Source organism: Rhynchophorus ferrugineus, unplaced genomic scaffold (assembly GCF_030347505.1).
Source record: "Rhynchophorus ferrugineus isolate W39M unplaced genomic scaffold, kcgeb_rfMv2 rfM9, whole genome shotgun sequence".
NCBI lineage: Eukaryota > Metazoa > Arthropoda > Insecta > Coleoptera > Curculionidae > Rhynchophorus > Rhynchophorus ferrugineus.
The window spans coordinates 7,900,088-7,925,174 of NW_027472588.1; the positions used below are offsets into that span (position 1 = coordinate 7,900,088).

The following is a 25,087-nucleotide window of genomic DNA, read 5'->3' on the forward strand; positions in this document are numbered from 1 at the left end:
ACTACTAAAATGCAATGACAGTTGTACTTTCTAATATAATTTTAAATAAATTACGAGTTAGTAGTAAAAGCAGAGGATGGCAGTTGTTTCTTATAGATAAAGGTATATGTTTTACAGTAGTTAACTAAAGTGGTTTAATTTTTTGTTTTCATATAATAAATAATTAATAAAATTTCTCAGTTATCACGTTCGCTGCCGATCTGGGATCAAAAACTTACCCTAGAAGCCGACTAGTTTTTTTCTGATTTCTAAAATATTCCTAGTAACGTGTGTATAGTTTAGATTTTAATATTTTTGAGAAAATTTTTCCTGCGTCACGCGCCGGAGGGTGGTCAGCACTGAGGTCAAATTTTATTGCCGATGGCCGCATAACGCGCGAGCGCGTGGCTCAAGAAAATGGACAGAAAATACATTGTTTATTAGAAGATATAAATTAATATACCATAAAATTATATATACATAATGACGATAAATAAGCTACTAAAATAAGATAAAAAAATTCAGCAGAAAAACGAGAAAAAAGTAACTAAGTAAATGTTACTACAAACAAACAAAAAATCTATTCAAGTAAATTGAGAAGTCAATAGAGCGTAATTGGCGCCCAATGAAAGATTTCCAATTACGCGCTAGCGCGTTATTGGCAGCGAACGTGTTATATAACTTACTATTTTTTATATCATCATTATTTTCTCGGGAAAAAATTGAGTATATAAAACAAGAGTAATTAAAATAAACAACTTACCCTTTGTTACTTTTCGAGACAGAGAGAGTAAGAGAGACAGCGACATCTGATCATATTTTCTATTAATATCATTTTCTTATAAGTATTAGGTTCGTCATTTAATGGCACTTGGCACAGAAATCATAATCAAATAATAGATTCCTAAAAGAATAATAGTGTTAAATCACATAAAGTTAAATTCATTGTATTATTGTATTTTACATTTATTATTACCTATATTTACTGATAAATACAGCTTATTTTTGTTTACACCTAACATAGACCAATTTTGAAAACCTATTTCTTGTTGGCTTCTCTTAATATTTGCTGGTTATAGATTTATTTTATTTTCGATTTAGAATTTTAGATTCATGAATTTATTTTAAATAAAACCGTGTTAAAACCGACTTAGTCTAACAACAGTGGAAATAATTATTTGTTGTTTTTAAGTTATTAAAATTGCCCTATATCAGGTTTTTAAAAAATATACTATATATAACTCTAGACTTAACACAATTTTGCATAGTTCAAAGCTCTAATCTTATATTTATTGTACAAATAAATATTCTAACCGAATGGTGCTTCCAAGCCTCAGGACACTATAACTTACTCTTAATTAATCTAAGAATAGTTTTACCCTTTATTGTAGACCGAATTAAACTAAATCTGGTGGTGGGTCCCACGTCAACAACTGAAGACTCGTGGATTTGTTGAGTCCCGAGCTGCTTGCTTGACCGATGTAACTGGGCACATGCAGCACCGCCTTGGTCTTTAAGCTGCGCATGTATAGTTTGAGTACCTGACAATTACAGGTCACCAACATGGCGATTAGGATTCCTTGTAAACCTTGGACTACGTGGAATGAGATCCATATACCATCGGATTTGATCAGTTTGGACAAGGCCGCCAGTACCAGACAGATGAAGAGAACAAAGGTGATCTGAAACCAAAAGTAATGATTGAGTACTTAGAGCACTCTTATACGGTAAATTATTGGTTGTTTCTGTTGTACGTAAATTAATTATGGATGCATAATTTTTAAAATTAAAATCAGTCAAATTTTAAACAGTGTTATTTGTTGAAACTATTAAGGAGTTATGGCAAGTTTAAAAAAAAACGACTAACAATATGAATATGAATCATGTAGAATTATATTTTACATTCTTTGTAAAGAGAACAAATTAACGACTATCGGTGAAAGAAAAATGCGTCATATGTAAAAATTTCATCCTAGCATAGATTAACAAAATTCGAGAATAACAAGAACCGTCTGCCTCTTTGTTTAAAATTGAATGAAAAATGAATGAATTCGATGCCTGGTAAACAGAGAACAGCTAAGAAAAACTGTTCTTGCTTAAGGACTAATAGTAATTGATATGGTTCTGGAGACCATAGTATACCATTGTACTAGAGTTAATTCTGAAGCTTACTTAGATTTTTTAGAAAATATTAATGGCATCAAATTCTGACTCAGTACAGGGTTTTTTGTAAATGCATTTCTTAATCAAGTACTAACCGAATATTGCAGGCAATAAATAGTGAATGTTGTAAAGAATATGAACAAATTATAAAATAGCTTCATAGAATTTTTATTCCTCATTTAGCAACGTAGAAAGTAGTAGATAAAATTAAAGATGTGCTATCTGCAAGGGTGAGGTCGAAAAGTGGAATAAATAAGAAAAAAAAAACGAGAAAATTTAGATTTTAGATAAACAAATTACTGTTTTAATCAGCCTGGTGTTGACAATATATATTTTGGGTGAGAAATATTGATAAAAGGTAAGGACTTTATGAATATATAAATGAAGCAATGAAAATAAAATATGCATGCACTACTTAAAATGAAATTAACTAAATAATTTGCGTAGATGGAATATATAGGATAAGTAGAAGAAATTAGGAATTATTAACAGTAGATTTGTAAACATTTTAAAGATTTTAAAATGTTAAGACGTGTAACGATTAATGTAATAAGATATGTCATTGTATTGTTTAAATTTTGTATCACTTATTTTGATTATTTACTTTATAGACCTAAAAGTGAACACTGCATTCAGTGATTGTAAATACATTCCTTTAGTATTTATATAAATTGTTATATATTTCTAAATTCTAAAAAATTAATTACCTAATTGTGTATTGTTATTGTTTTAATATACATGCTAAGTAAGCCCAGAAGCAGGCACAGATCATTCTCTATGGAAAGCAACTTGAAGATTTAAAAGACCAATTATTCCAGTACAGCCAATTAAACATGTTAGAAATTAATAGGGTCGAAGCAACGATGAAAAAACTGAATTTTTCGCAGAATACTTAGCTAACATATTTCAACCCAGTGATATAGAATCTACAATGGGATACATCTCATGTTTATCAACCGGATGTAGATGTAAATCTACTCCATTGGAAGATGCCACTGAAATTGATTACTTGAATACTAAAAAGGCACCTGGACACCTGGAATAGATGACATTTCACCTACATTATTGAAAGAACTGCCACAAAAAGCAATAATCTTATTGACATATATATTTAATGCCTGTTTAAGACTGAAACATGTTCCTGAATGCTTTAAGATATTGTAATAATACCAGATATCCAGTTTGCTTTACGAAATTACCACTCAACAATCCATCAAGTTCACGGAGTAACTGCGGCTATTGAAAAGGCGTTTGAGGAAAACAAATACTGCCCCGAAATACTCGTGTATGTATCACTAGCTTTTGATCGGGTTTGGCCTTTAGGATTAATCTGAAAGATGGGCAAATTGTTACCGCGTAACTATTGCCAACTGCTGGAGCCATATCTTTTCGGAAGAAAATTTAGAATCTGACACGAAATGGCGTTCTCGATATTTAAAACTATTTCGGCTGGGGTTCCACAAGGTAACGCCTTAGGACCTCTCCTGTATCTGTTCTACACTGCCGACATCCCAACAACAAAAGAAACACACTTGGAACCTTCCCTCAAGCAGAATCAGCTAAATACCTCAGCATCCATCTTGGCGGCCAATTAAATTGGAAACATCATGTTAGATAAAAAGCAAAACACATTAAAACCAAAATAAAATAACTATACCGGTTAGTTAGACTCTGAACTTGTTCTAAAATCAAAGAGATCGGTTTATCAGTCAATTATAAAGCCAATTTGGACCTCTGGGGGTGCAAATATGGAGTTATAGTAAAAATTCAAATCAACTAGTCATCCGACGCTGTCAAAACAAAATTCTTCGATGAATTACCAATGCATATCGCTAAATAACCAACGAAGGACTGCACGATGATCTGGAAATCAAATGGATTTGCGAAGTTATCCAACGTTTCGCCTTAACACGAAAGAAGATTACTAAATCATACTAACTTGCAAGCAATACAACTACTGGACAACGCGCAGGATATCAGAAAATTGAAGCGAACCAAGCCATACAAACTTATACTATAGCTTAACTCTAACTATAGCTTAAGTTATTATAGTTTTATAATTGAGGAATACATATTGATGTATTTATTTCCCACTCGTCTTGCTTGTGAATTAGTCCAAGATTGTGCTAACCATATCTAATAAAGCTGTAAAAAAACATATTAAATTCAAATATCAATTTCAAAACTGTTTTATTATATAGACATGTATTACTTTATTTTTAGTCTATGTTTATGTTTGTAACATAAAATTAAGAAAGACCACATATACTTATATTTGATGCTTTGAATTTGTTACATTTCTGAGAACAATTTTGATACTTTTGTTATAATGTTAAGTAGTGTAGTAATTTAAGGTTATCAATACTTTGATGATTATTGAAAATTAATTGAAATTAAATTTAATTAAATGCAATATAAAAAAAGTTAGTAACAATTCTTGAGATATATATTTGCATATATTTTAATATGTTATAATATACACACACACTGATATATTACTTTAATTAATATTATGTTTTAAATAAATTCTTGAGTTGTTTTGTTGATAATATTGCCAGAGCAAGTTTTAGTGGCATAACATATCATTTTTAAATTATTCTATTTATTATGTGAGAATAATGATTAACTTAATAAGTTAAGGGAAATCATTAGTATATATACAAAAAAAAACAAATTTATTTTAAAAATTAAATTCAAACGTTCGTACTTAATTTACAAAATAATTAGCGATGGTAACTATCGAATGAAAATAGTCGAAACAGTCGATAGTCGCAAAACAGTTGAAAGGATCGATGGTGAAAAAACTAGCGACTGAAAATAGTAATTACTATTTTCAGTAAAATACACGGTCTGTTTTTTTTTTCAATTCGTGATGTCAGACGAAGATGTATGAATCCTTTCTTGTATAAATAGTGAGAAAGGAAAGCACGGAGATAATTGCTTAGGTAGTTAATTTTATATGTGGTTATGTTTTCCAACGTTAGTATAAGCGAGACGGAGATACAAATTCCTTCATGTACTAACTTTAAAAAAGAAAAGGAAAATTAATTACTGATTACTATTAAAAAGCAATTTATAATTTAATTTTAAACAAAGTAGAATTACTTTTATATTTGAACGTTCTGTGGATCCGCATAAAAGAATGGAATTTTTCTATGGAATAGAATACTCCACAAATATACTATAATAAATATAGACAATACAATAAAACTTAAACAAAACCTAAAAGTTTAAGAAGTATAATAACCATAAATATTATATAAAAATTAAACATACACCTAATCATGGAAAAAATCTATGACATAATTAAACATGATCTCAAAGAAATGATATAAATGCTTTATTTATTATTCAGCGGAAATATTTTTTAACAAAAATCGAGAGAGTAATCGAAATATTATGTATTATTGCCATAAAAATAGTCAAAATATTTTACTGTTTATCATTTCTATTTTTAATCTTTTAATCCTATTGCATTAACAATTTTTAAAAATGCTAAACTACCAAAAAAATCATAAAACTACATATATTACATATAAATTTAAATAAGCATAAATTGGGTGCATTTTTGTCAAAGTCGCGGCTAGGACGACAGGGTCAGAACATTAAAAATCAGTCGAATGAAACAAATAGAACTAAAAATAGTAACTAAAAGTGCGACTGAAACAGTCGATAGTAAATAGTAACAAAATCAGTTGGACCGAAAATATAGACTGAAAACAATCAGTAGTAAAAAATAGAAAATCAGTCGAACCAAAAATAGCGACTGAAACAGTCGATAGTAAAAAGTAGTCAATTACTAAACAGTCGATAGTCGATTTCAGTCGATAGTTCCCAACACTAAAAATAATAATTCCTTTTAATGGAAACACAGCTATAGTACTTTATTAATTCCGTTTGTGGAAACAGAAAGCTATATGTCTGAGAATGTCTCGTTTGTTACCCAACGCATCAGAACATTTAGTTTACGTGGCTCTGTCAGCGGGCTTTGTAGGGCTTATGTACGTTTTTTTTTCATTGTTTGGTATGTGAAACTACTTTGCTGTATGCGCCAAAGTGAGCTTAAAATCGATACGTTCAATCTGCCGGAAAACTGATGAAATGGAACGGAATTTGTTTATGCGCTTGCTGAGGATTTTGTTAGCAGTCAAACCTTTGTACGTGGACATATTTCCTATTCAGCGTGGATTATAGGAAATTGTATTGTATTTATTATTATTTATTGTATTTAGTTGTTTTCCGTATGGACTAAATAACTGAAAATTGCTAAATTAAATCTGTTTAAAAATAATGTCGCTCTGAAGATATGTTTTAAATATTTTATTACTTATGTATACTGCTAAGTTTGAAGGAGTTCCTTGTTCTACGTAATTCCCTTCAAGGGTAATACACTCATTATAACGACCCTCCTACTTTTCGATACCATTTTTGTAGTACGATTTGTCCTTTGCTTCAAAACAATTCCTCAATTTTGGCGATCTCCTCTTCACTCGACGAAAATTTCTCCCCAGCGAGCATTATTTTGAGATCTGAGAACAGGAAATAGTCGCTGGAGGCCAGATCTGGAGAATACGGTGGATGAGGAAGCATTTCGAAGCCCAATTCATTGATTTTTGCCATCGTTTTTACTGACTTGTGACATGGCACGAAGACAATGCAGTCTTGGTGAAGCAGCACTTTCTTTTTCTTCAAATGCGGCCGTTTTTCGGTGATGTCGTCCTTCAAACGGTCCAATAACGCTATCTAATAGTCGCTGTTGATGGTTCTTCCTTTTCCAAGGTAGTCAATGAAAATTATTCCATGCATATCCTAGAATACAGCCAGGCAAGATAGAGGCCATAACCTTGCCAGCCGACTGTTGCGTTTCCCACGCTTTCAAGTGGATTCATCGTATGCAGTTCACTCGGATGACAGTCGATTGGACTCCGGAGTGAAATGATGGAGCCATGTTTCATCCATTGTCACATATCGACGCAAAAACTCGGGTTTCTTATGCTTGATCATCTTCAAACCCTGCTCCGTCGTTGTTTTTGCTCAAAAGTGAGCTCGCGCGGCACTCACTTTGCACAAAACTTTCTCATGCCCAAATATTCGCGAATGATATGAGGTTCACGTTCAGTTAATATTTTAAGAGTGTCTGCTATTTCATTCAATTTCAATTTATGGTGATTCAAAATCATTTTGTGGTTTTTTTAAAACGTTTTCATCAGTAGCAACCTCTTTTGGGCGTCCACTGCCTGCACCCTATTCGGTGATCATTTCACCACGTCTAAACGTAGCATACCGATCTTTGATGGTTGATTTTCATGGCTCAGTGTCAGCATCATTGCTTCAACTGTATTTTTTCCCTTCAAAAAGTAATATTTTATCAACACGTGAAATTCCTTTTTATCCATTTTTTTCACAATAACAAAAGTTGATTCATTCAAAATGCTATAATTCACAAACTAATGATCCGGCAGCTGTCAAATATATACACGCATCTTTTGAGAGTTAGGGCTAACTAAAAACACATGGATTTAATTCTAGTAGCGCGATCTATGTGTCAGGCCGGAGACTCTTCGATTGACCTGTTAGCTAAATCGTTAACAGAATCACTGAGAGGATTCAGTCCAAGACCATGTATTTAGATATTTGGCTCAGACTTTTGGAGAATACATGGTAAAAAGGGAAACACTATGGTTATACTGGAATTAAAAGTGTAAGCAATAAAATTGTAAGAGAGAGATGGAGATGTTTTGTTCCAGATTTTTTTTAAGCGAAAATAATTTTCTGTTGGTAAAAAAATTGAGGCAAGTTTTGTTAACTTTGTTTATATGCTTCAACATTAATCTAGACAATATATAATAATCTAGATTATCTATAGTCTATAGAACAGAATATTTATGTCGGGGCTTTGGTATGAGTGATAGTGACAGAAATGTTCGTATTGATAGATTATCTATTATAAATTTTTCAGAATTAATTTATGCCCCCAGCTTTTTAATATACGTTTTATTTTTTAAAACCAAGTTCATTTCTTTCAACACATAATGTAGATAGACGGTCCAAAAGGTATTTAAAAATGATTAATATCTATAGATCAATACTTGTCCTCATAATAACCTCGATATATTATGGTTCCATGTCATACGTGATACATAAATCATTGACAAAGTTGATAATTATGTGGTAATTAATTATGAATAATCCTTTCAGCCTGAAAGAAAAAACAATTTATCATCTATATAATGTAATACCGTCATTATATTGAGTGTAAAATCACAAGTAAATTGGATGAAATAATATAAATATTTGCAAAATAAAACCGATACATTTTCACCAATTAAATGGCAGAATAGAATGGAAATGGTTATCCATAGATAAATGAGATTCATTCATTCATACTTTTGAATTGACATTTGATAACTTGTCAATAAACTTTATAGAAGAATTTTTTTGGGAGTTAGAAGTTGCTTTAACTATTATATATGTTTAAATATTGTTTACTTGAACTGCTCATTGATATTATGGCATATTTTGTGGTGTTAAATATGACGAATAATTTGGATATTGAAATAAGTCACTGAAGAAATAATAATTTATTAATATAATAATATAATAATAATAATATAAATATTTGCAAATTAAAATCTTTTTTTTTTTATTTTAATATTGATAACAAAAAAATACCCTGGAGTAATCCTTGGACATTTATTTAACTGTCGACATATTAACAGACTGGATTTTTTTAATTAAAAATAATTATATCCATGCACATAAATGTTCTAATTAACGTTCACTATGTTTGGCTAACAAAATATTTGTGAATGAAAGTAAATACGTTTGCTTTATATCGGCTATGAATAGCAATTATCGTTCAGATGGAGCTATTGTCTCTTTATACACAGCAATTGTTTGTCGTCGACAAACCAGTGCATGGAAATGAATAAACGACGTTTGCATGCTAGCCCGACTTTATTATGGCGGCAGTTGGATTGCGTTTGTTTGCGTTACTCTCGCTAGAATATGGAAAAGGGGCTTTTTTGATACCAATAAAAAATATATTCTTTTAAGTTGTACCGTGAAAGTTTTTCTTTTTTTCGTTTTGTCGTCTCTTGGTTCTTTTTAATCGAAATATCCATTCGTAAAATATGCAGACTGGCAAATAATGGGTTTAGAATTCGTGCTCTATTATGCTGCAGGCTTTTTGTGTTTTTAGTACTGTACAAGATATGTATTTGCGTGTATAATGTTATAGTAAAACTATAAAATGATTTTTTCTTCTTCAATTAAATGAAATACTTAGAGGAGTACAATGGATGCCACATTGCTAATATATTATTGTATTGTTTGATCACTATTTGATGAAATGAGAGAAGCATCTTTTACATACCAGAGAACTGGAAGGGACCAAAACGTAGCGAATTAAAAAAAGTAAAACAAACACCAAGAGACCACATAATTTCAACAGAAAACGACAATAATGAACACACAAATATGAGTACAATATTAATTTTTTTATTACTCCAGTAGTTCCACAATCTGCCCAATAGGCAATAAGTATTTATGTTTATATTATATACATACATGGCATCAAGTGATCTCCTGTATAAAATACTATCTTAATTAATGAATCTTATTCTAAAGTCTATATATGTCCAATAATCAAATCACAAGGTGTTAAACTCATATTTAGCTATAGGGATGCACTGACACTTTTTAGAAGTACTTCCCACAAACACGTTGAATTATATTTGTTAATATATATATATATATATATATATATATATATATATATATATATATATATATATATATATATATATATATATATATGTATATGTATATTTATATATATATATATATATATATATATATAAATATACATATACATATATATATATATATATATATATATATATATATATATATATATATATATATATATATATATATATATATATATATATATATATATATATATATATATTAGATTGTTCCATGTCATACGTGATACATAGATCATTGACAATATAGAATGGAAATGGTTATCCATAGACAATTGAGATTCACTCATTCACACTTTTGTATTGACATTTGATAAGTGAACTTTATAGAAGAATTTTTTTTGGGAGTTAGAAGTTGCTTTAACTATTATATATGTTTAAACACTGCTTACTTGATTCATTGATATTATGGCATATTTTGTGGTGTTAAATATGACGAATAAGTTGGATATTGAAATAATTCACTGGTCTTATAGTTTTGGCGCCGGTTTTTAGAATTTTGAGCCTCACAATTATTGAAAAATGATTGAAATAAAATGAACTGAATGTTTGTATTCAATTAGTCCAAGTGTTTTTTGTTTTGTCGAATATGGACTTATTGAGCAACCTATTAGTTAATTTACGTCAATAAGTGTAAGAGGTAAGATAAATTTACAATATATTAGGTTTTAGCTGGCCGTAATATACTACAAATTGCTGATCTCACCATATGGCCAGCAAGACCTTATCGTCATCGGTGTTATTATCGTGGTTTTTCTGCTTGGGAAGTATTATAGTAGATCTGCTTTTTGTTGCCAGTCACTATATGTCGCAGAAAACTCTTCTTCTTGGCTTGCAGGTCATTCTTTGTCATTGCCACCAGAATCACCACTTTTAACCAATTAAAACAAAGAATAACAATTAGATGTGGCAGAACATCACCATCATGTGTTTCTAAAGGTGTTTGATGGACTTGGACAACACATTTTTTTTAAATTAAAAAACGAAAGCATTGAATGTCGAATATGCAATCTTGAATGTTACATGATTAGCGTCTATAAACATTCAATAATGTAATAATGCTAAATGGAAAATTATGAAACAGATTTTTTAATTTTATTTAGAGAAATGGTAAAATCATTTAATTCAATAGTTACATTGTTACTTCGCATGTTTACCATTATATACCGCCGATTAAAATATATATATATTTTATAACATCTTTATTAGATACGCTTAGTACAATCTTAATTTACAATTAATTTATTACTACTTTTTCTATCTACTTGGTTTCATTCACAAGCAAGACGAGTGCGAGAAAATACATCAGTATGTATTCCTCAATTATAAAATTACAATTATTTATTAATTATTAACTTATAGCTATAGTTTATACTAAATGTATACAATTTATATAAGTTCGTATGCTTTTGTTCGCTTCAATCTCCTGACATCCTGCGCGCTGTCCAGCAGTTGTATTGCTTCCACGTTAGTATGATTTAGTAATCTTCTTTCGTGTTTCAAGGCGAAATCCTGCACAACTTCGCAAATCCATTAGATTTCAATCGGTATCATTCAATCGGGTTTCATTGGTAATCAATCGAAGAACCTTGTTTTGATAGCGTTGTATGACTAGTTGATTTCAATTTTTAGTGCAACCCCATATTTGCAACCCATAGGTCCAAATTGGCTTTATAATTATATTATAGATCAACCTCTTTGATTTTAGATCAAGTTGAGAGTATCTTCCGACTAACCAGTATAGTTGTTTTATTTTGGTTCTAAAGTGTTTTGCTTTTTGTCTAACATGATGCTTCCAATTTAATCTATCGTCAAGATGGATTCCAAGGTATTTAGCTGATTCTGCTTGAGAATTCAAATATATGTAAGCAATTAATATGTCTATAACTGGAAATAAATCTGGCAAAAGAAGTTTCTAGTTTTTTTCTGTCGCCGGATCCTTCCCTAAAAACAATTTAATAAAATCAAAAATCACTTTCACATGGAAAATAGGCCGTAGACCTTCCATTAGGCAAATAGCACTTTGATTGAATGGACATAAATATGTATGACGGAAGGGTATAACATGATAGAGAAAGTAGAATTCGAAACTAGCAAGTCTGCTTAAAATATACGTCGAACGAGTGTTCGGTTATATTTTCGTGACGACATGAAAATATGTGGAAATTAAATTGATATTTTCTCGGTTTTGTGAACGACCTAACTTTGTTGTACGTTGTTTAAACATATCGTATAATTATTGCGCTATAATTGGTTACGGACTGTGGATATTTATATATGTGAGGAGCTAGGGATGCAGAAAAATATCGATATAGTGTTATATCGATATTTTCTGAAAAAAACATCGATATTTTTGGCCGATACTTTTTGGCCGATATATCGATATTTTTCGATATTTTAAAAAAATAAATTAAATATAATTTGTTATTAAATTATATAAAAATAATATTAAATTATATTAAACTTTAAAAATTGGTACATAAATTGCTTATTTACTTACAACTTATTTCACAGGTTCATCAAAAATATCACTGCAAAGAGTAGTGATGACTACTCTCTGTATATATGTTTATAAAATTTTTGTATTTTTGAAAAATATATATATTTTTAGGGTAATATTTTTACTATTTTTATTTTTTTCGTAAAAATATCGATATATTTTGTTATACTTGTTGAAAAAAATATATCGATATTTTTTTTTCTCCGATATATTGATATTTTTTTTAAATATCGAAAACGATATATCGATATTTTCTTAAATATCGATATACCGAAATATCAATATTTTTTCGATGGCTAACACCCCTATCAGGAGCTTCGATGCGATTGATGACTTGGATGATATGGAGCTTTGGAGCTATTCTGATGAAGATAAGGATATGGAATATGCAAGGAATTCTTGAGATCCTATTTTGATTCAAACTGAATGAACCCCAAGGGTGATAATCAAAAATACCGCCAATATTGAACAATTGGAAAAGCTTTAATTCAAAATAAATACTGCACTCATATTTGTGTGTTCATTACTGTCGCTTTCTGTTGAAATTATACGGTCTCTTGGTGCTTGTCTTACATTTTTTAATTGTCTACGATTTGGTTCCTTCCTTTTTCTTATATTTTCTTTATTCTTGCTTATCTTCCAGTTCTCTCATCGGTGTATAAAAAGTGTTTCTCTCGTTTCATCAAATAGTGATCAATCAATACACATAATATATTAGTAATGTGGCATCCATTATGCTCTAAGTATTTCATTTAATCGAAAAAGAAAAAATTCTCTTCTATAAAATCTTTATAAATTAAAGATAAACAAATTTATCAATATTTTCAGTTACTAAATAGAACTTTTATAGTTTTACTGTTACATTAAATGTACGAATAATAATGGAATAATGGAAATTTCTATTAAAAGGAACCAAGAGACGACAAAACGAAAAAAAAAAAGAACTATTACGATATGACTTAAAAGAATTAATTTTTTTATTGGTATCAAAAAGGCCCTATTTCATATTCCAGCGAGAATAACGCAAACAAGCGCAATCCAACTGCCGCCATAATAAAGTCGGGCAATGCTAGCAAACGTCGCTTATTCATTTCCATGCACTGGTTTGTCCACGACAAACAATTTCTGTGTATAAAGAGACAATAGCTGCATCTGAACGATAATTGCTATTCATAGCCGATATAAAGCAAACGTATTTACTTTCTTTCATAAATATTTTGTTAGCCAAACATAGCGAACGTTAATTAGAACGTTTATGTGCTTGGAATTGATTGTTTTTCGTAAAAAAATCCAGACTGTTGTTAACATGCAGATAGTTAAATAAATATCCAAGAATTACTCCAGGGGTTTTACTTTTGTTAAAGCAGTACAAATATAGGTCAATGTTAAAATGAAAGTATACCCGTTTTTATCTTAAAAATATATTGTTTTTGGCTATAAATCGATTTTCACGCATTTATTCGAAGATTCAAGCTAAACTACGTGATTTCACATTATTCTGGCATATAAAATATGGAATATCGCGTTGTACCACTTCATTTGAAACATAGAACGGAGCATCAACAATGGAACGAAACACTTTATTTTTGAACCATTGAATGGTGGATATATTAGATTTGCAACGGTACCCCACAGTTGGATTCCATATGGGCAAATAGACTTGAATATAGACTAATACAGCAATATATTGTTATCTAATGATAACCCGGATTTCCGACCGAGGAACCAATAAATTTGATATACGAGTCGATCTAAATGCATACCAAGATATTTAACATCCTCTGCTTGGGGGAGCTGTTGTGTCGCCTGCGTATGTTTACACGGTAGTTATTTTTGTGGTGGGTAAATCGGCTATATATAAGTATTGGACGATTGGATAGATATAGTATTGGACCCAGTACACTACCTTGCAAAATTTCTGAAAATATTGGATATAATTTGGTACGTTCGTCGCCTTGTTCTACAGCAAAATCTCTATCAGTGAGATACGATTTTAGTAACTGATAGTCCGGATGAAGTTTCTTTAATTTAACCTGCAAGCCTGTATGCCATACTTTGTCAAAAGCCTGAGATATATCTATGAAAGCAGCTGAACTATAACTTTTGGCATTTAGGTTCATGTTTATTTTATTTACAAGTCTATGCATTTGTTCTATAGTTCCATGTTTATTGCGAAGTCCAAAATTATTTTCTGCAATATTTTTTCTTTTTTTTATTATATAGTTTGGTTTATTTATGTATAAGTAATAAACTTATAGGTCGGTAGGAGGTACAACATTAAATGAATTCGGAAAGATATATCGATGATAGATGACGATAAATGTCAACGCAAATAATAGAAAAAACACAATAAGAACCGGATAGAGACTGATTCACTTCAAAGCATCTAGAAGGCTTCTTCGGGTCTCTTTAAATTAGTTCGTATTACTTCTTGGCCTACTCTCGTAACAAAAGTTTTTTTATTATTCAAACAGGGTACTTATAATACTAATATCATACAATCTATTAATAATTATTTATGTAAATTTGCAATAAAATCACGATTATAAAAATTTTAAACTATTTTTGTTTGCGATTTTTTTCATTTTTGCCAATAACGTTATATATTCTCTTCAGAACAGCTGCCCTTGAATTGAAACATATGAAACTATATAAAATGTATCGATAAAAGTTCACAATTGCCACAATAATTGGGAAACTTGTCTGTTTCGATCGTATTTGTCGCCGTCGAATGGTCACTATTCAATTTTTATATATTAATGGATTAATTGTGTTTTTATATTTAACTTTAAGTTTAAGAAATGACTAACATTGTCTAAATTTTGATCAAAAATAGTTTTATAACTATTTATTTGAACATGTTATCAAACTTACCCTAAATTCCGTATAATAAAATTAATTTTAGTTATGAAATTAATGAAATTTTATCCCTGTGAAAATAAATATGGGACGGGGTATGCTTCCCTATTTGTTGTTAACTTCTTTGACTCATACAAACCGCATTCTTTCCAAGCCACCAAGCAGAAGACAAAGTAATTACATTCTTTCCATAGCTTCAACGTTAAATTCCTTTTAGACTTATTATATTTTAGTTAATTCGCATCCTGTTCTAAAACATAGTTCGTAATAATACGGTTTAAAACTCGTTTTATTTCTGGGTCCGGAAATAATTTGTATCACTTGTATAAGTATCTATTGTACTGAAAGTATTAAAATAACGTTGTGTCTGATTTCATTATTATAGATTTGGTCTGTGGTTCACCACGATGATCCAGAATCAAAACAAGAGAACAAGAGGTGATATCAACCAGATTCTTCAGCTCTTAGGAAGGCAGTAGGTTGGAGACGATATTTAGGTAGTTTTACCGTTTATTTTTTGTAACTGTTTCCTATATTTATTTAATATTTCTGTTTATTCTTTAGATGACAAGGAGAAAGTTGTGGGATTCTCAAGCGATGAAAAAAGATGTTGAATTTATATGAACGAAAGAAATGAGCTAATTTCAAGGATTCTGTGAAAAATTATGATAAATCCGTAGAAAGTGTAGTTTCTCGGAAAAAGATAATCGGTTCTTCGGGTAGAATTAGAACAGCAGCTGGTAAACCATTATTTACAAGTGGGCGTCAGAGGATCTGATTTAGAACGAATGACCAATTGAAAGGCTATTAGGAATAATATATACTCGTTACAGACCAAAAAGAAGGTGAACAAAAAAATGGATGAAGGTATTTTTGGTTCGTTAGTCTGATTTGAAATTTCGTAAATCGGAATCATTTTCACGAGCATATTTAAACCTAAACTGTAAAGGATTAGTTTTAATGCCAAGAAAATATTTAATATTGATGGTACAAAAGTCCATTTAATTATATTATCACTTGAGTGTTTCAATTTTCGTGTAGATTATTCGCTATTGTTTGTGATAGCAAAAATCATAAATCAAATACCTTAGATACTACTGTTAGTGGTGATATAGGTTTATAGACCTTATTTAGTCATTTTCCAGAGAATAATCTGTTTCCTTGCCATCTGTTAGCTTTCTGGGATAGTTTAATTTGTTGTATTTCCATTTTCTACCTCTGGATTATATTGTCTAAAATTTTTTTTCTCAAGTGTTCTATTTTGTTGCCAGAATAAGTTTAATTTATTATTTTGCCTGTAATATCTTTATCATCATCAGTAATTGCAGTTGGACCCTCGTATTTTAAACGACAATATTTAATTTAATTTCTGAATTTTAATAGTGCATTCCCGATTGTCCAGGAATCAAATTAGCGGTTAAAACCGTAACGGCTTTAATTTCGACGGCGAATAACTGCAATAGAGATAAAATGCTTATCGCGCTGCGGGTTTACAATTCGAAACTAATTCGTTTGTCGCAATCAAACCGCATTCTTTCGGTGCCATTGGTCGGTAGCTCGAGTAATGAAATTTCGCCGATAGTTTGAAGTCGAATTCTTCCCGGGAAGTCAATTGCGACGAAATTAAACAAGCTGTAATTATCTGTTTGTTCGTCCTGTTCGATTCTTACCGCTGGTTTTTCCGCTTTTATTTACCACTGTTCCACTGTATTAGGATTGCGAATTAATTTGGAAGGCCTAAGGAATTGGCGTAACGATTATTGGCCCATATCTATTATATAACACAGGAAAATAGTTTGGTAACTTGCTAGTTAACGAAAACAACTTGGACTTAAACTAAACCCAATGTATTGGCTTTGACGAGGCTTTTAACTCGGGATTTCATTTCATCAAATATTTGTGTTTATAGAAATTAGTACGTGCGTCAACTCGAAGAACCAATGTTTATGGTCTTTATTTACTAACATGTATAATTAACATATTACGTTGGATGACTTATTTTTTAAATTTTTTTACACATTGCTTGTTGTTTTTACATTGTTCGTACACTCTTGTCCTAAGTTCTTCTTTATACATGTCAAACTTTATATCTAATTATGTCGAGGACATCCTTTGAAACAACTTTGAACCATCTAAGAAATGAATATAGCCCATCGACGTATAAACCATAAATAATATCTGTGTCTTTAAATATAAGGACGCAACAGGCTTGTCGACCCAAATCAAAATTATCCATAGATAGTTGTACAAATCGATAAATACATTCACTTGATTTTCCGGAATCGAACCATGGAGTACTTCTATTAAATCTAATATAGCCATAACGAGTATAATTTAAAGTGTTAATATTAAGTACCTGATGACAGTCTGATTAATGGATAGATACAGATAGTAGACCAAGATTTATAATAGGATATTTTACACAGGACATTATTTGCTGAATTGATCATAAGACATACTTATTGGCCACTGGGCAGATTATCATATCACTAAGGGGAATTAAAAAAGCAATCAACAATCGCAAAAATACGGTATTTGTCTAATTTATCTCTATACAAGGTGTACCGGAAAGTCATTACATGCATTTTAATATATTTTTTTCGAAAATGGTAAAGTGTTGCTCTGCAAGCGCGTGCCCCATTGATGCGAAAAGTTGATAATCGGATGGGACAAGGTCTGGATAGTAGGCGGGTGCGATAATATGTCACATCCAAGGTCTTTCAAAGCTTCCTCAACGATTTCGCTTTACGCGTTAGAGCCCCATTTCGGCTTCATTCTAGATGTTTTTCGTAATAAACCACGCCACTCTGGTCCTATCAAATACAGGCAATAATACAACAAACAACAATGAATACTCTTTCTTTTTTAATTCATAGAAACATTTAACATATGGTTCAGATTGGTCATTTATTGTCGGTAGCGATCACTATTGACTGTTTCACCAGGTTTCAAGTTCTTCTTCAACAATAACAAGAACCTTCCCTGAAAGACAATGTGTGCTTTCATAAGTGGATGATGGTAAAGTTAACCGAATTGTGATATGAATTGTTTTCCCTCAAAAGTCAAAGAGGTTTGACTCAAATGAGGAACTGATTGGCGAAGTTGAAGCCTATTTTAAAATCAAGGACCGAACTAATCAACTTAGGGCTGAATGTATCTATCTTACAGGAAAGTGTGTTAATGAATAAATTTTGTTATTTAAAGTTAGAGTCTTACAGAGTGCTATGTTAAAGACTAGTGTTACTTCAACGGTCTAGAAAGAATATATTCATGGGTGAGTTCGTATAGAGCAGAACTAAATAGAATCTACAATATTTTATATAGTAACTCAATTAAATTTCTCCATAAACAATTAAAATATTTTTCGAAAACATTTGCAAAAAATTTGGAACGTTGGACAAATATATCTTTTCAATATCTATAAAATATATTTGGTAATAAAGAAATATTTTTGTTGCCTAATCTACTTTAAATAAACAGTTGATATATTATTGTTTTGGTTTAGTTCAGGTTACCTAATAACTTACTTAAGAGTTAAGTAAAATCTAATTATATTTCATTAACATTTTTTCTATTAATTTTTTAACGAAATAATTTATTGGACTGTTATTTCACTACATTTACTTCACACAAGTTTAGTTTTATTTTAATATTTTATTTATACTCATTCGTAAATATTATTTTGTTCTCTGGCCTTTACGGTTTTCTTGTCTCTAATATACTAATGTGTCAGGAAAGAGTAAGAATGTTTTAATAAAAGGCGAAATGTTTACTAATTTTTTCAAATTTATATTCTTCCCTTTCAGATTAAAGATAGATTTCCCGAATACTAGAGGTATTAGCTGTCTCAATTGACTTAACAGAACAATTGGAAAGTCCCAGGCCTACCATAGTAAAACACATTTTTTTTTGGAAAAATTAGTTTTTTTTATTCCCTTCAATGGTGATGCACTGATTATAGCGACCCTCCAACTTTTCTATAGTATTTTAGTAGTACGATTTATCCTTTGCTTCAAAATAGGCCTTGATTATCATCTCTTCACTCGACGAAAATTTCTTGTCAGCGAGCATTCTTTTGAGATCTGAGAACAGGAAATTGTCGTTGGGATCCAGATCTGGAGAATACGGTGGATGAGGAAGCAATTCGAACCCCAATTCATGGATTTTTGCCATCGTTTTCACTGATTTGTGACACGGTGCATTGTCTTGGTCAATTTCGTCCTTCAAACGGTCCAATAACGCTATGTAGTTGTCGTTGTTGATAGTCCTTCCTTTTTCAAGGTAGTCAATGAAAATTATTCCATGCGCATCCCAAAATACAGACACCATAAACCAGCCGACTGTTGCATTTTCTAATGCTTTGGAGCGGGTTCATCGTGTGCAGTACACTCGAATGACTGTGGATTGGACTTCGGAGTTATATGATGGAGACATATTTCATCCATTATCACATATCGATGGAAAAACTCGGGTTTATTACGCTTGATCATCTTCAAACACTGCTTTGAATCATCAACTCGTCGTCGGTTTTGGTCAAAAGTGAGCTCGCGCGGCAGCTACTTTGCACAGAGCTTTCTAATACTCAAATGTTCATGAATGATATGATGTACACGTTCTTTTGATATCTTTAGAGTGCTATTTCATTCAATTTCAATTTACGGTCATTCAAAATAATTTTGTGAACTTTTAAAAAGTTTTCGTCGGTAACAGCTTCTTTTCGGCGTCCACTGCGTTCATTATCTTCGGTGCCCATTTAACCACATATAAACTTAGCATACCAATCCTTGCTTGTTGATTTTCCTGGGGCAGAATCCGGAAACTCATCATCAAGCCAAGTTTTTGCTTCAACTGTATTTTTTCCCTTCAAAAATCAATATTTTATTAACACGCGAAACTCCTTTTTATCCATGTTTTTTTCACAATAACAAAAGTTGCTTCATTCAAAATGCTATAATTTACAAACTAATGATCCGACAGCTGTCAAATTTATACACGCTTTTTTTGAGGGTTAGGGCCAATTAAAAAACATATGGATTTAATACTAGTAGCGCCATCTATGTGTCAGGCCGGGGACTTTTCAATTGACCTGTTAAAGCAATGTCAAGACAGTAGTTTTTTTTAGAAATTAGAGAAGAAAATCATACGGATATGCGTCACAGTTGCGAAAAACCAACGCCTGAATATCAGTTTGCAGAAGAGTTTGCCATACTGTCGTTCAGGAAGGTGTCCTCCTTATACAGAGGTAGAACTGAGATTACATTAAAACCGCCATGTATATACTAGACTAAAACAGTAAATATATTATTGTAAAATGGATGGGTTGAAAGAGAAATTAGAATCAGAATTATAAAAGGGAACGATAGATGAGTGTTTTGAAATGTTGCAACAGTCCTTTGTTTTTAACGTTGTACATAGAATTTAGGTCCTAATGATCGAAAAAACGCCGACCGCAAAACTAGCATTAAATCCATCAACGTCGATGAAAGGTATTACAAGATATTCGCTTTATTCGTCCGTAATTCCGCCTCGTCCATCAAAAGAGTTGCGTAATTCGTTTGCCGCCATGAGTTATCTCCTGTCCCGTTCCCCAGCCGGTCCTTTGAATCGAAACAGATAAAACGGTGTAGCGCGTATCCATAAAAGATTCCGCCTACTACAAAAGCTCGCATAGGCCGGCAACACGCCGCACGGCGATCGCATTTGGCGGCTACGAAAATTGCCGCCCGATTTTCAGCTGCGATATGGACCGTAATGATGGCAAATTACTAACTTTTTTTATTCTAATCGGCTCCACGGGAAAGATAAAATTGCTATTTTGACGGAATGACCTGAATTTTGATCTAAATTACTTTATCAAATAAAATATAATATTTTTAACTTCTCAGAAATATTTAGTAGCAAGTATATTAATTGTTTATGAACCAATTTTCATGTTCTGAATAATATATATAATATATACAAAGTAACTATAAAATATCTGATGCTTGTACATTAAATAGTTTGGTTTCACCATGCTCTGGAGTAAATAATACATGTTTGGTTGTGTTGCGAGATTTTATCAAACGTTTTAAAAGTGGTGGGAGTATATTATGTATATTATTCAACCCCCTGTATTGTCACTGAGACCAAGGAAATAACAGATACCAACCAGACTAGTTTATAGACTCACATTATGGGGACATTTAAGAAAAAATAATATATTAAATCATGTTCATATACGAATTTGTAAACGTATTTGATTAATTATATTGGTATCATACTGGATATACTATTATTTCTATATACAGGAGATAATAACAGGTCAAATGAAAAGTCTCCGGCCTACCATAGTAAAACATATTTTTTTGGCAAAATTAGTTTTTTTTTATTCAACATAATTCCCTTCAAGGGTGATACACTGATTACAGCGACTCTCCAACTTTTCGATGCCATTTTTGTAGTAAGACTTGTCCTTTGCTTCAAAATAGGCCTCAGTTTCGGCGATCACCTCTTTATTGGACGAACATTTCTTCCCAGCGAGCATTCCTTTGAGATCTGGGAACAGGAAATAGTCGCTGGCGGCCAGATCTGGAGAATACGATGAATGAGGAAGCAATTCGAAGCCCAATTCATGGAGTTTTGCCATCGTTTTCACTGAGTTGTGACACGGTGTTGGTGAAGCAGCACTTTCTTTTTCTTCAAATGCCTTTTTCGGCGATTTCGTCCTTCAAACGGTCCAATAACGCTATGTAATTGTCGCTGTTGATGGTCCTTCCTTTTTCAAGGTAGTCAATGAAAATTATTCCATGCGCATCCCAAAATAGACGCCAGAACCTTGATAGTCGACTGTTGCGTTTTCTCACGCTTTGGAGCGGGTTCATCGTATGCAGTCCATTCGGATAACTGTCGATTGGACTTGGAAAATTTGAAAATTGTGAAACGATGGAGCCATGTTTCATCCATTGTCACATATCGACGCAAGAACTCGGATTTATGACGCTTAATCATCTTCAAACACTGCTCCGAATCGTCAACTCGTCGTTGTTTTTGGTCAAAAGTGAGCTCGCGCGGCACCCACTTTACACAGAGCTTTCTCATACCCAAAAATTTGTGACTGATATGATGTACACGTTCAGTTGATATCTTTAGAGTGTCCGCTATTTCATTCAAGTTTAATTTACGGCCATTCAAAATCACTTTGTGTATTTTTTAAATGTTTTCGTTGGTAAAAACCTCTTTTGGGCGTCCGCTGCGTTCACCGTCTTCGGTGCTCATTTCACCACATCTAAACTTAGCATACCATTCCTTGATGGTTGATTTTCCTAGGGCAGTGTCCGGAAACTCGGCATCAAGCCAAGTTTTTGCTTCAACTGTATTTTTTCCCTTCAAAAAGTAATATTTTATCAATACGCGAAATTCCTTTTTATAATTTTTTTTGCACAATAACAAAAGTTGCTTCACTCAAAATGCTATAATTTACAAACCACTGATCCGACAACTGTCAAATTTATACACGCATCATATAGATTTAATTTAGTAGCGCCATCTATGTCTTAGACCGGGGATTTTTCAATTGACCTGTTATATAGTATATATAAACAATTTTCTATTAAAATGTAGTTGTTTATTAAAATATTCTATTTCTGATTTTTCTATTTGATTTGATTATTTCGAGCGTGTGAATAGCATCCAATGCAAGCTTATCTCATTCTTGTACCAAAACATCCGCCAATTACTGCAATGATGTTGGAGATGAAAATGTACTTCTCATTCTTTGCTCTAAAACTCCTCATAACTCCTGTTCTGGCCAGGAAACCAAGACTGAATGTCTTTTAGCTGTGTGTATGGGTGCATTGTCATTTTGGAATATGACAGTGTTTAGCATTAATATGTTAATCATATTAAGAGCTTCATTATTGAAGATGTCAAGATATTCATCCGCAGTAATCCGGCCAGTGATATTACTGACAGGATTAGCGTTCGTTTGTAGGCAAAAATGTAAACGGCGATTAATCGGACCATAGCACATTTTTTAAATCATCATTTGTCTAGATTTTACGATCGTTGTACCACTTTTTTCACTACTTAGCATAGTTAGTACACTAGTGTTATAAGTCACTGTTTTTGTGATTATTTTTAGTCTGGTGGGGCCCACTGTTATAATAGAAATTAGAATAAGTAAGATGTTAAGTAGATATTGTTTTGAAATTGATTCATTTTACATGATTCATGATATATTTTCATGGTATTCTGTAAAAAATATATGCTTCTCAACCAAACGCATATATAAACAGAATTAATGTTTATCACATAGAAGCATTTAGACTGGTGATTTCTTGATACTGATAATGTACAAGAAGACGCATTCTCCAATAAAAAAATTATTTTTTTCCAAAACAAATTATAGTTAATGATTTCAAAATATTTATGTCTTCAGCAAGTTGTAAATTTAGCTCAGTGTAAATTGTTACAAAATCCAACTATTTTAGATCTTAGAACCTATCCATGATGGCCTCGACTTAATTATTTAGTTTTAAAAACATCCTCATAGTCCACTAGAAATTATACATTTTATATATTTATGTATTAACAAACTTGATAATTTTTTGATGCTGATAAAAGATTAATTTCTCAATAAAGGAGTTATTTTTCCCACAAACAAAATGTAGTTATTGATTTTAAAATATATATATCTTCAGCAAGTGTAAATTTATAGAAAAACCAACTATATTGGGCCTTCAAACCTATTTACGGTTCTCTGGACTTAAATATTTAGTTTTAAAAACGTCCTTATAGTCCACTAGAAATTATATAATTTATATACTTATTTATAATCAAACTTGATAAATATGTTGCATACAAAGAGACGTATCTTTCAATACAGGAGTTAGTTTTCTCACAAACAAAATATAGTTATTGATTTTAAAACATTTATATCTTGAACAGGTGTAAATTTATAAAAAATGTCAACTATTTTAAATCTGGGGACCTATTCACGATTCTCTCGACATTTTTAGTTTTAAAAGCAACCACATAGCCCATTATAAATCCTGCAATTTCTGTTTTCATACATTATCAGACTCGACATAATAAACGAGTTACTCTAGTTAATGAGGGGTTCCCGCCTGTTCATTGTTTAAATACTACATCTGAAGCAAAAAGTTAGGTCGAGAGGAAAAGCTGCGAATGACACCGTTAAGAGACCGACTGGGAATTTATGTAGCTCGTAGAAAAAGCTGCATATTCATTGTTGGGTTTTCGTTCGTTCTTTGAGGGCATTTTTGCATTATACAAAATATGCCATTTCCATTGCTTTGTGCTATGTGGCGAACAGCGAACAATTTGAATAATGTTTTTTTTTCGAAAGTTTACTAATAACAGACGTGATGCAAGCCCGTGTCTCCACGTTAAAAACTATTTTTGAAATAAAACTTTAGTATGAGAATAAGTGAAATAAGTCAACCTTGTATTAGTTCTTACTAGATTGAATCAATATAATTTTCTCCTCTATGTTGTCAGGTGTAAACTAAAATAAGCTAGAAGTCAATGTTAGAAGCGGTAACATTGCAAAGTTTTGATGTCATACATTTAAATGACGTAAATTCACTACTACTTAGGATAGACAATCTAGCTATAGATATATATTTTTTGACAACATATTTATTAAATATTCTTAGTACAATCTTAATTATAAATTAATTTTGTACTTAGATTAATTCACAAGCAAGACGAGTGCGAGAAAATACATCAATATGTATCCCTCAGCTATAAAATTATAATGACTTAATCTTCTAATATCCTGAGCGTTGTCCAGTAATTGTACTGCTTCCACGTTAGT

The 25,087-nt window shown here is 31.5% G+C and overlaps 1 protein-coding gene across 3 annotated transcripts in view; it reads right to left on the reverse strand.

Moving 5' to 3' along the window:
- Positions 1-757: 757 nt before the first annotated feature.
- Positions 758-25,087, reverse strand: part of LOC143202192 (adhesion G protein-coupled receptor E2) — a 325,024-nt gene continuing 300,694 nt past the window's right edge. For 2 of the 3 annotated variants that reach the window (XM_076413500.1, XM_076413498.1), the window contains exon 7: positions 1,227-1,661. In XM_076413500.1, coding sequence (XP_076269615.1) covers positions 1,377-1,661 — 285 coding nt within the window. In that variant the 3' untranslated portion in view covers positions 1,227-1,376. Of the gene's footprint in view, positions 884-1,226; positions 1,662-25,087 lie in introns of those variants that run through there. The other variant, XM_076413499.1, reaches the window with a different exon arrangement.